The following is a 12,383-nucleotide window of genomic DNA, read 5'->3' on the forward strand; positions in this document are numbered from 1 at the left end:
TATCCCTTTTTTCCAGCTCTGTCAGCGGCCAGCCCCAAGCCCGTTTCTATTCATCACGCTGCATTGACCAACTTCTGGTACTCAGTCATGATTTCTAGTCCTAGAGTAGTCAGCCGCATCAGTCAATCAACCGTCAGCCTACGCAGCGCATTTCTACAGTAAAAGCCAATATCAGCCCCTTCGTAGCCGGGTGAGATTTCGCAGAAGGATTCACACAACAGGTCATGCCATGTCACTTTGTTAATGCTTTTCCATTGTGAATTGTCTACCTGCCAGCATGCGCCCGCTCGCTACAGTAGTTACTACGTTGGCTCGCTCTCGTACTCGAAGCTATTGCGCACTCACTCACTTGTTTTCTGCGAGCTCCAGGATGCGTATTGCGGAATATACGTCTCATGTAGTATACTTGATGCTTGCTTGCTTGCTCCTTCGTGCGCCCGACGCTGTTTATCATGCTCGTCCGCCTGCTCGCTTCTTGACTTCCACTTCCATTTCCGCTTCCGCTTCCTCTTGACACGAGGCTGCTCGTGCCCTTGCCCTGTGTACTCCACACTTGTTTCGCCGTAGAGAACGCTCATTGCGCATTCATGCTGTGTCTACAAGAAGTAATCCGGCGTTCGTCTGCTGACCATCGGCTCGCCTGCTCTTGGACATGGATCGAATTGTAGGCTGTTTAGTCTGTTAGCACATCTCTCCTCCCAAATCAATCTGATGTTCGACTCACAAAGTATACTTCAAATGCTCATCAATCTCCATAATCGCAGCCTGATTCCCACACCGATAGCAATAATTCGGCGCCGAGAATATCGTCACCACATTCCTATCCTGACTCCAATTATACCCCTCCATAACCAGCTGATGCGCCCGTGCCACAAGCGTAAGCCCATTATTATGGTTGAACGCCTCACTAATATCCTGACCGAACGTGTACCCTGCTCCTCTCGGCGATATCCCCCATCCGCATCGATCATCTGGATCCGACCAGAGCAGATCACACATCGGTCCCTCATGGGGAACCTCCTGAATCCGGTCCAGACTCCGGATGTTGTCGAGCGTGTCGATGCTCGGACTTAGACCGCCGTGCAGGCAGAATATCTGGTTGTCGATCAGGGCGGTGAGGGGGAGGTAATCGAAGAGGTCGGTGAAGTACTTCCAGACGTTTGCGTTGCCGTATTTGCGGAGGCATTCGTCGTAGAAGCCGTAGACTTGGGTGATTTGGCGGGATTCGTGGTTGCCGCGGAGGATGGTGATGCGGGAAGGGTAGCGGATTTTGAGGGCGACGAGGAGGGTGACGGTTTCGACGGAGTAGTAGCCGCGGTCTACGTAGTCGCCTGGGAGGGGTTAGCATGTGGGTGGTAGGTAGATGAGTAGAGGGATAGGCTGACCCATGAAGAGGTAGTTTGTGTCTGGGTTTGGACCGCCGATGCGGAAGAGTTCCATTAGGTCGTGGAATTGGCCGTGGATGTCGCCGCAGACTGTTACTGGGCATTTCTGAGGAGGTTAGCTGGTTGATTGTTGAGGTGGGAGGTTGAAGCATACCACTGGCTGAACGTTTGATTCATCTTGTAGCACTTCTCTTGCCTGTTATCTGGTCAGCCGTGCACATAAACCTCCTCGAGACTGGCCTACTCTGTCGCATAACCGCAGAACATCACTCTCTGCCAATTGCTTGCAGTTCATCAAACTCTCGATCCAGCCGTCCAAGGTGGGTATGGACTGGGTGTCTGATACTGGGGATAGGCCATGGGGCTGGGCTGGCTTGCCCACGTCAACATCCATCTTTGAGTCCATGCTGGACTCTATATTGAATTGTTTTTCGGCCGTGTTGGCGGGCTATAGCGGGTATCTGAAGTGGTAGCTGAATATCGCGTGCGAGGTAGGGAGGGACAAAGTATGCCAGTTCGAGTCGCAGCGAATGAAGCTCTGGACGTCGCGAGTGGTTGGTGAACAGAAGCGTGCAACAAGGTAGGTGTCGAGTGGCTGCTTCAACAAAAGTCTATACACAAGTTCTGTCTATTATTGTGAAATGTCGAGGTCAAGTGTCAGGCATTCAATTATCAGAAGGTCCCGGTGTTTGGTCGCAGACAAACGATGCAATGACGAGCTAAAGTTGCGAAGCCAAGGAATGCCCAACTGCGACTGCCCTCACCAAACGGCCGTCACCTAATAATTCGTTAGGGGCCAAAGAGCTTTTGTATTTCTCACACCTTCTATATCGCACCACAATTGCTTACGAAAGTGCTTGAGAACAGCTGTGCCTACGATGTTTCATTGGCGCAAGTTGATGGTGTTAACACATGAATGAGCTAATTAGCCATGATGCACATGCTCGCTAACGTACTCGTACTGTATGCTGCGCTAATGCTTCAATCCTTCTCGACCAGCACGACTATCATGCCTCTAGATAAAGTCACCACCGCCGAAGCCTCCAAAGGGATTCGGTGGCCGGCCTCCTGCGCCTCCAAACCCTCCTCCTCCACCACCAGGAAATCTTGGACCTCCTCTCAGATTTGGTGGACCATCACCCGGACCGATAGGATCGTACCTAGCACCAGGAGGAGCTCGAGGGTCATACCCACCTTGGCCACCCTGACCTTGGAAAAGAGGATCATCAAAAGTGGGATGCATACCACCACCACCTCGGAAGCCACCTCCACCAGGTCCCATTCGCAGCGGATCATGCGGTCCTAAGCCTGGCGGGTATAGGTCTCTGTCTCCCAGATTACCAAACGGCTGTCCTGGCATTCCTGGTAGGCCTCCTCTTGGTCTCTGAAGCTCGTGCTCGTCTTCGAAGCCTGGAGGAGCAAAGTCGGGAGTTGGGCGCGGTCTTCGAGGAGCGGCCGCTAGTGGGTCATCGAATGGATATGGTCTTGCTGGTCTTGGTTGATCATCGCGTAACGGGTCATAGGCTGGTGGTCCATCTTCCCCATCTCTTCTCGGCTGTCGGGTGGCTGTTGATGCCTGTCCTTGTTGTGCGGTGTTGGCCGACTCCTCATATCCCTCTTTCCGCAGACCTGGAATGAGTCGCTGAATGATGTTGGTTCGAAGGAGTGAGCTCATGTCTTCTATCCGACCATTCGAAATAAATGCATGTCTGAGACTATCAGTGTCGTCAACATTTGCGTCCTTCAACGAGTTCTGAGAAATGTAATCATCAGCTTTGATTTCCACCTGCGCAGTTTTGTCATCTCCCAGTCCAACGCCCATTACGATCGCTTTCCCTCCCAATCTTGTCAACTTGATCAGGAACTCCATCGACGACTGCGGATGCGAATATCTGAAGGCATAGCCTGATTGCTGATCCCATTCTGATGGTAATGGTTTTGTGTCTGACGGTTCTGAATGTGCTTCGATCTTGTGGTCTTCTCCCAAACCCACCAGTTTGAACCCAACTGCTAGCATGCACGCATGAGTGAAGATGGCTATTGCAGCATATGGATCCTTGATTGCTTGTTTGTCCTCCTTACTTGGTATGCTCTTCGATATGTACGAGAGGATTGAGTCGGCTCTAAGAGCACTTGTGGCCGGTGCCATGCTGATCTTGAGGAGAGATCGTGGTCTGTGTTTGTATCCTTTTGTGTGCTGCCTTCAATCTCGATATCTGATTTAGATGAGTATAGTGGGGCGACGGAGGGCGTAGGGCATTGAAAGTCGATCTTTGAGGTGATGTTTCCATAGGATACGCGCAGTACAAGTGTAGCCTTTGCTCTGTCGCAGGCGCGGCCATCTTCAGGCATAAACTTCAGGCAGCAGTTCTGCGGGGGCGCAGAGAATGACATCATGCTCCAGAATGCATCCTTGTGTCGGGCAACGCTCAGAACAACACCGAGTCGGTCGAACTGTTCAAATAATGCTCGCTCGTGGCCGATGTTCGTCTCGTTCAGATCTTCAGATGAGCATTTCGAGTTTAGACCAATCATAATTGGGCTTCTACATCGGTGCTCGCGTCTATCGGCGCGCCTTGCTCTCGCTCTCCGCTCTCCACTCTCATCCAATCCCCTACTCGTCTATAGCTCAGATGGCTCGACTTTAACCCGCATACCGTGTGCCTCTGAGCAGACGACTCAACGGTTGAGGAGGGATCTCCTGAAGATGCCAGAAAGCATAATGCGAGGTAAAATGAAATACAAATACCATGGCGCCTCACGTAGGAAGCTCTGGCTTGCACCATCAAGTATCATAGTGAACAAAGACGTTTGCGGTCGCACCTTCCTCCTCTGATCGCAACACTCAAAACTGCTTCAATCGCGCCAGCTTTCCTAGTACAACGTTACAGATCTATCCTACCACTTACTTCCTCTTACCGTACCTACGAAATTGGCCATGTCTGAGCCATGGATGAAACGCGTCCATGTCGCTCAAGGATTCCCTAAGCCAAGCACTGATGCAGCACCAACCGCTGTATTCCTCGGACTTTTCTTCATCGGAGCATTAACAAACATCTTCATCTTCTTGCGCAACAATAAACGCGGCCACAAATTCCTGTTCAATGGCCTCTGCATCGGCTTTTGCATGGCCAGAGTCGTCACCACCTCCCTTCGACTAGGGTGGATGTACAATCTGGACAATCGAGGTCTAGCAATAGCAGCAACCATCTTCGTCGCTGCTGGTGTACTGCTCTTATTCATCATCAACCTCATTTTCGCTCAACGCATTCTTCGCGGACTGCACCCACACCTAGGATGGAGCAAAGCATTGTCGAGAGTCTTCCTAGTTTTGTATATCCTCATACCTCTGCTCCTCATCATGGTGGTCACAGCGAGCACGCAATCATTCTTCACCACTCATCGAGCTACCGCCAAGGCCGACCTGAACATGCAAAGAGGCGCAAGTACATACTTCATGTTCTTAGCCTTCCTACCCATCCCGATCGTCATCTTTGCGTTGGCATATCCAAAGAGGAATGACCCAGATCACTTTGGTCAAGGCCATTTCTGGCTCAAATCAGGAGTTGTTCTCACGGCCAGCATCCTCCTTACCCTCGGCGCAGCATTCAGGACTGGCACAATCTTTATCGACTGGAAGCAGGAATTTGCCACGAATCCACCATGGTACAACGCGAAATGGTGCTTCTACTTCTTTAACTTCACCGTCGAGCTGATTGTCATCGTCCTGTACATTGCTCTTCGAATTGATCTGCTTTTCCACGTTCCGAACGGCAGTAAAGGACCATATAGCTATTCGAGGGGCAAGGAAGCGGCCGAGCAAGAAGCTGAGATTAGAGGTCTGCAACGGAGTTCGACTGATAGGGTCAGTCGCGGCTCAGAAGTGTCACATCCAACATTCGATGCGAACGCAAAGGAGAAAGTGGAGGTGTAGATGCTGGGCAAGTTCTATGTGATTAAGGTTAGCAGAGCAGGGTGTTCATGGCGCATAGGGAGTATAACAAAAAGCAGTCTACTGTCGCATAGATATCATCATGAGCAACTCCAAATATTGTAATCAATGTCTTTCGTGTCCTTGTGCCCAGAAAGAGACCAAACGCCATCGATGTTGAGAGTTGCGGAAGAATGAAGCGAGCTTGATCAACATCAGCCGCTAATACCTGTTTGAACCGTGGGCAACTTTGCCGACTCTTCTCTTTCTTCCTAATCATGTGACCATGCGCTTTGGTATTATGGCGCTAACTGCTAGGCTAAACCTTGCAGGCGTGTCCGCAAACACGCTCTTGAACTCGACAATATCTTCCCGACATTCCACGCGTTGCTGGTCCCGACCCAAGAACAATTCCATTCTTCCAGATCATAACACTGCCTGCGGTCGCAGTTGTATTCAGTGACATCAGCTATCAAATTCAATGACAACTTCAAGCACAACGCGATCAAATATCTTCACGACACGCTATCTTCACTCACCACTAGCGCGGATTGACCAATCAGGATTTCTTTGATCCATGCCATAGATCCGTCGGGATCGAGTAGTATTTCTCGAATGCAAGCAATCATCTTGTGAAGACACCTCGGGAGGGTGGAGGGCCGTCTCTATCGCATGACCACGACTTGGCGGCCTCTGTTGTTTTGCGCCTTCAGTCACTCTGACACGTACCTGTCAAAGGCAAACTCTTTTGCGCATCACAACTTTGACCTGCGCAAATGAGTCGAGCACGAATATCTGGTCCCTACATATCTCCCGACACATCCTTTGAATCTGGACCCCAAACGCTCTCAGCCATGCCTCCTCGAGCCGCCTTACGACAAAGGACTGCCACTCCAGCCAGATCTACTCGTGCAGGTACTGCCGCGCCACAAGATACACCACGTAGATCAACTCGAGCTGCCTCCCGACAACCAATAGCGACAAAAGATGCCGTGTCGAATCCTGCTTTACCAGAAATTCAGACCCAGCAGTCGTATGCTTACGGAGCTTCGAAGACACCAGCACTACCAGAGCAGCTACATGCGCGAGATATGTCAATGAAAGCCGTTGCGAATCGACTCAACGACGCAACAAACGAAGCAGAGAGGAATTTCGAAGCTCATGCAGCAGAAGTGAGAGGCAATACGCCAGAGTCACAAACATCAGCCCGAGATAACAGGGCTCAAAGGAGGACGTCCAAAGCACCACAGCGGCAGTCCCAGCAGCCACCCTCGGGGACACCGGATGATGTAAGAAAGCAAGCTCGAACTGCGGACTGGATTAACAGTAGTCAGCTTGACGATATACCGGAGGAAGAATCGAGGCAAGCCAGTGGAGATCGGGAGCTAGAAACACCACACAGAGATCGGGAGACATCATTGGCTTCGAGTTTTCCTACTGGTAGTTTCAACCACAGCTATAACTACGAACGAGGTGAAAGAGCGCCTGATCTACCACAACCAGAACCAGATCCCCAGCCAGAACCAGCGCGACAAGTTCCAGCAAGACAGCAAACGCAACAGCCAGAGCGACAAGCATCAGTAATTCGCAAACAGTCAACACCGATAACGACAAGGATAAAGTCGAGTGTACGGCACACCTCGAAAGTGGCTGGCGAGCACATCAGTCATGTTTCGCATGCGATCTGGCAATGGATCTCTAGAATGGTCCAAACATTCCTGAAGAGCATCCGCGAACTGCCCGATTCTCCAGCAATTTCAGCGCTCTTCAAAACGATAGCAGTACTTGTCATTATGGGCGCTGGGACCTGGGCATTCTGTACAGCATTCACATATACGTGCGATCCATCTTCGACTTCAGTTGTTACACAATCCCTGCAGACTCTCTGTGGCCAATGCAGAAGCGCAACACCTATCTCACCGACCTGGAACCTGACAGGCACAAATCCACACGATCTTCAAGCACTAGTCTCCGCACTAAAACAGACACAATCCCAGATCTCCCAGATCGAAAGCCGCCTCAACTCAAAGATAGATTCCTCACACGCCTCCCACACATCCGACGCAGCCATCCTCCGCTCCCAACAAGATTCGCTCGAATCCCAAATTCGCCAGCTATCACTAAGCCACCCAAATGCCGACACAAACACAGCAAATGACGTCCCAAGTCCCCTCCTCCACGCCGTCAATTTCTTCTCACCCTCCAACGGGGCAGTAATAATACCATACCTCACCTCCCCAACACGCGCCCAAAAACTCCGATGGCCACTCGGACCAGTAGTAAACATCCTCGGCTTTCGCAAGCCCATTGAACCCGGTCCCCTCTCAGCCCTAGAAGGCTGGGTCGACGAAAGCGAGCGATGGTGCGCCGCTGAGGTCGCAAATCCCTCGCAAGACACACTACGTCTCGCGATACAGACGCGACAGCTGATCTACCCGACCGAGCTGGTCATCGAGCACTTTCCGTCCTCTGGTAGTCTGGAACCTGGAAGAGCGCCGAAAGATATCGAGATCTGGGCTGATTTTGCGGATTTGAGTTATGATCAGTGGCAGAAATTGCGCGTTGCTGATTTGGTTGCTGAGTCTGCGAGTGAGAGGTTCCTGCCTGATGGGAAGACGGGGACGGCTCAGACGTGGGCGCGGATTGGCATGGCGACTTATCAGACTGCGTCTGTGGTGGGAGAGGACGAGTACGAGATGAGAGCGGATGAGCCACTGTCGTTTAAACGGAATAGACGTGGGGATAAGAGGGATGCGTCGCATGTTCAGCGGTTTAACTTGAATATCAACCAGAATGGGCTGTTACATTACAGTAATCGGTTTTTGCTCAGGGTGCGGAATAACCATGGGGCAAGTTATACTTGTCTGTATAGGGTGAGGTTACATGGGCTGCCGCTGGTGGATGATGAGCAAGAGTAGGAATCTACGAGAGCAAATCTGAGAAACGCATCGACCGGGACCGAGCGTGGGCAAAACGCTCACGGAGTGCTAGCTGGCCTTGAGCCAAGATCCATACGGGTTGGTTTTCATGGTAGAGGAGCATAGTGTATCATTATGAAGCAAGGCGCTCAGTATGTATTGCGTTGGGTATCAGCACGCGAGCAAGGCGTTTGTGGAGTGAGAACAGCTGTATAGTGCTTAGGGCATGACAATGAAGCATTTCAAGGACTACACGAATACATGCGTTACGTCCGTGGCATACATGGCCAGTAATGGCTGCCTTTTGTGCGGGGAGTACACCTTCCATGGTCATATGAGACGACAGTGTCGTGGCGGCTTCCTGCTAGTAGACCTTGACTTCACCATTTCCTCCGTCTCACCTGCTGCAAGACCACTTCCCCAATGATCCAAAAAGTTCTAGCTCGCCAAGTCCCTAGCTCCGCGCTAATATGCCGTCATCATATCATGCCTCAGGCTTCCACACCGAGAAGAAAATCGGCATTCTCTTCCCACACCACACCCACATTTCCCAACCTCTCTGGGAACGCAAAAAACAATCAACAGCAGGGATTCGCTGGTCGTCACCGACCCAACTACTAATCTGTCGGCGCCTGGCTTGAGTACGGGTGATCGAACGGGAACCCCTATTTTCCAGACCCTATGGTCGATTGCGAAGGATAAATTGCAATTTTAGCACTATATATCTTTACAATGGGCCAGAGACACCGCGTGAGGCAATCATCTCCCACAAAGCAATGTTGTTCTCACAATACGTGCAATCTCGAGACGGGGTCATTGCATCAGACCAAGATACATTGTCTGTCCAGCTCGGCTACAAACACCTAGAAAGCAGGTAGTCTTGACTAGTGTACCCCATACAGGACCTCGAATCATCATCTCAGTTACTTGCACAACACAACAGACTCATTCCCTCGTACATATAGATCTGCTCAGACCCATCAATCGTAACATAGTCGTCTCAGTGTCCACGACTTCATCAGTCCATCCACGCAAACAAGTCAATCAACATTTCATCACAACGCCAACCCAGTCCAACCCAACCCAGTCCAATCCAAACCATACCCGCTTCATCATATTCCTGTTTCCTTTCGTCCTCACCTCCCACACCATCCATCCAGCGAACCATCGACCTAAACATCGCATCCCAATTGATCCACAGATCTCAACCCAACCATATCAAGCACCACAATCCCATCCATCACCTCCCTTCCCACACTAGCCCCAATAAACGGACAGCGCAGGCTGAAACTCAGTGTCCCATCCCCACTTCCACTTTCATCTGTACTTGTCGTCGGCGTAAACTCAACACTATGCCCCCTCAACACACCAACACTATCCGCCCCAATAACCTCCCCATCGATTTTGAGATCGTTGAAAAACACCTCGAAGATACACATGTCGTTGTCGCGGAAGCGGAGGACACCGAGGTTGTAGGTTAGTTTATAGTACGTTGCTGATGTTGTTGAGGAGTCTGGAGCTGGGAGGGACAGGGATTGGGATATGGAGGCGGGGGTTGTGTTGTTGAGGGAGGTGAAGAAGCTATAGCCCGTCTTGTCAGCACTGTCCATAACATACCATACATAGCATACACGCAGCTGTGATAAAAGGAGAATGGAACAAAGAGAAGGAACAAACTCACGCTAACACATCCCCAAACCTTGTCGCCTCCGTCGCCTCAAAAGAATCAGGATCCCGATTTTTGCCTACCGATGCCTGACCGCTGAATGTCCAGGAACCGGCTGTGAAGTCTGTGGCGCTGATGTGGTCGGAGAGGGATTCGAAGGAGGGGTTGGAGATTAGCTGGGCGGGTGGGTGTTAGTATTGTGTTGTTTTGAGTATGGATGGAGGGGATTGAATGGGGTTGGTGGGGTGGACTTACGTTGCAGGGGGATGTGCTTGGGGGGTTGGGGGTTGGGGTGGATGTTGTTGTGGTGCTTGCCGAAGTTGTGGTTGTGGGGATGGTCGTTGACGTTGTACTCCTGGTGGTTGACCTGGTTGAAATGTCGGATGTGGTTGTTGTAGATTCAGTGGATGACGTGCCGCCCGATGTGGTCTCGGATGAGGTTGTGCTAGATAATCCTGAAGAGGTCGTGGTCAATTCCGTGCTAGACGCCGATGAAGAACTAGTAGCGCCTGCTAGGTATACAGTGACATCGAGAGTGTAGGTCGAGATCATCGTCATCGTCTCACCGTCTTTGGTTACAGTTACCGTCTCAGTCTGTGTGACCAGCAGCACCTGCGGATCTAGCAAGGTCGTACTTGTGCTTGAAAGCTGTGAGGTAGTTGAAGACGAGTTGTTGGTGGTAATAACGTAAGGTGGGGCTTCAGACGGAATGTTGAGAACATTGATGGGAACGTCGTCCTCTCCAGTCGTGGATGTTTGTGGCGCTGTGATGCTAGTGGAGCTGTTGGTAGGTGGTGTTTGCGATGCGATAGTGCTAGTCGAGTTTGTGTCTGTGACTTGAGATGTTGCTGAGCTTGAACTCGAGCTGTCAGGAGCATCGTCATCAGGATTGCTATCCGCGTCGCCGCCAGAACTATCAGCATCTGGTCCGAAGCTGAATATGCCGATGGGTCCGCCATCTTCGTCTGCGTCGTCAGTCGAGGCGCTAGAGTCGTCTGTAATCGGTCCTTCGTTGAAGATACCGACGGTTCCGCTATCTTCGTCTGGGTCGGGAGTATTGGTCGAGGTGGAACTGTTGCTGCTTGTCGGTGAGCTCGTCGTTTTGAGTGGCTGGGTGAATAGTGATGGGGCATTGTTGGAGGTCGTTGGTTCTGAGCTCGACGACATTGAGGTTGCGGGACCTCTGCTTGTGTCGACGTCCAAGTCAGTCGAGCTGATCCGTGTGGTTGTGCTGAGCGAACTGCTCGATGAAAATGTCGACACCACCGTTGTGCCACTACCGGAGATCGTGCTAGTCTGAAATGAGCTTGTCTGTGGTCCGATGTTTGCAGCGTAGAATGCGCCGTCGTTGCTTGATATCGAGCTTGTGCCGCTAGCACCATTGGCAGCGTTCAAGTCTTCATTGTTGGTAGCCGCGGGAAGAGCAGCGCTCAGGCTTGGTGAGCTCGAACTCGACGAGATGAAGGTAGTTGACGTGCTTGTAAGGCCCGATGCTGATGCATCCTGACTGTGGTTGCCGATGAAGAAGTTTAGGTCTGGTAAACCGCTTGCGATGGGTAGCCTTTGTGCTGTATCGTCCCTTAACAATGTCGTTGAGGCTGATCCGTCGCAGGGGCAGGACACAACGACCTGCTGTACATATTCTGTTACCTCCGGTAGTGGCTGACACTCCATTAGATTCTGTGCGAGTGCTTGATAAGCATGGAAAGGAACGACAATGGTCAGTATAATGAGGGTGGGCAGCGCCATGGCTGGGATAACGAATGTATAAGGGTGAGTTCAATGAGTGTATGAAGGATGAGAAGACGCTCAGGGCGAAGCTGGAGGGGCTCACAGATAATATGATGTTCGTACCAAGCTCTTGCCGCAGAGCCGCAGAGCCGCAGCAGCGCTAGGACCATCGTGTAAGGGGTTATCTGCCGGAGGGGTTTTGGAGTGGTGATGTTGGCCCGAGCACATGAGGCTCTTGAGAATCACGGAGGCTGGAGCAATGGCAAGAACAGGCGCCCTCCCTTGTGCTCGATTGCTTGACCATTTCTGGGCTCTTACCATCAGCCGCGGTCTTGCATACCCGCAGAGCCGCATCTGCTGGCCAGTGGTTGTTGCAAAGAAGTGGACATCGTACTATGAGCGCGTTTCATGGTACAGGCTGATTAGTGCAGGCCTCCAGAGCTTTGACAGCCTCGGGCCAGAAGTGAAGCGTGCTAGGCATCTTTTGAACTCTGCCAAGAGCGTGGAACTGTGATTGACCTGCTCTGATCCCTTCCATGTGTCTGAGAGGGCGACCTTGCTCCCCTGGAGCACCTTAGGACAAAGTAAGGTAGCCGCTCTCAAGGATTCAGCGGACCAGTTGTTTCTGGCAGGTGCTGGAAGACTCGGTCATACAGGCGAAGAACGTACCTTCAGATAAGCAATTAAGTTGTGTATTCGCATTAGCTCAAAAGCTTCAAGCTCAAGCACAGTATAGATGCTGCAAACTAGTA

At 51.4% G+C, this 12,383-nt stretch overlaps 5 protein-coding genes across 5 annotated transcripts; 2 read left to right on the forward strand and 3 right to left on the reverse strand.

Annotated features, from left to right (window-relative positions):
- Window positions 1–596: 596 nt before the first annotated feature.
- PMZ80_008439 (uncharacterized protein) lies at window positions 597–1,791 on the reverse strand (the record flags this gene model as incomplete). The annotated part of the gene is made up of 5 exons (XM_064876839.1): window positions 597–669; window positions 725–1,331; window positions 1,386–1,491; window positions 1,540–1,581; window positions 1,630–1,791. 5 exons carry the CDS (start codon window positions 1,789–1,791, stop codon window positions 597–599), a joined length of 990 nt encoding a protein of 329 aa, XP_064727226.1.
- Window positions 1,792–2,400: 609 nt separating this feature from the next.
- Window positions 2,401–3,534, reverse strand: PMZ80_008440 (uncharacterized protein; the record flags this gene model as incomplete). The annotated part of the gene is made up of 1 exon (XM_064876840.1): window positions 2,401–3,534. One exon carries the CDS (start codon window positions 3,532–3,534, stop codon window positions 2,401–2,403), a length of 1,134 nt encoding a protein of 377 aa, XP_064727227.1.
- Window positions 3,535–4,323: 789 nt separating this feature from the next.
- Window positions 4,324–5,319, forward strand: PMZ80_008441 (uncharacterized protein; the record flags this gene model as incomplete). Its single annotated transcript, XM_064876841.1, has 1 exon — window positions 4,324–5,319. One exon carries the CDS (start codon window positions 4,324–4,326, stop codon window positions 5,317–5,319), a length of 996 nt encoding a protein of 331 aa, XP_064727228.1.
- Window positions 5,320–6,170: 851 nt separating this feature from the next.
- Window positions 6,171–8,234, forward strand: PMZ80_008442 (uncharacterized protein; the record flags this gene model as incomplete). Its single annotated transcript, XM_064876842.1, has 1 exon — window positions 6,171–8,234. The coding sequence occupies one exon, from the start codon at window positions 6,171–6,173 to the stop codon at window positions 8,232–8,234; it is 2,064 nt and encodes a 687-aa protein (XP_064727229.1).
- A 1,172-nt stretch (window positions 8,235–9,406) lies between these two features.
- Window positions 9,407–11,649, reverse strand: PMZ80_008443 (uncharacterized protein; the record flags this gene model as incomplete). Its single annotated transcript, XM_064876843.1, has 3 exons — window positions 9,407–9,815; window positions 9,916–10,076; window positions 10,156–11,649. The coding sequence occupies 3 exons, from the start codon at window positions 11,647–11,649 to the stop codon at window positions 9,407–9,409; spliced, it is 2,064 nt and encodes a 687-aa protein (XP_064727230.1).
- Window positions 11,650–12,383: the final 734 nt, after the last annotated feature.

This window comes from Knufia obscura, assembly GCF_036327395.1.
Source record: "Knufia obscura strain CCFEE 5817 isolate CBS 148926 chromosome Unknown scaffold_11, whole genome shotgun sequence".
NCBI lineage: Eukaryota > Fungi > Ascomycota > Eurotiomycetes > Chaetothyriales > Trichomeriaceae > Knufia > Knufia obscura.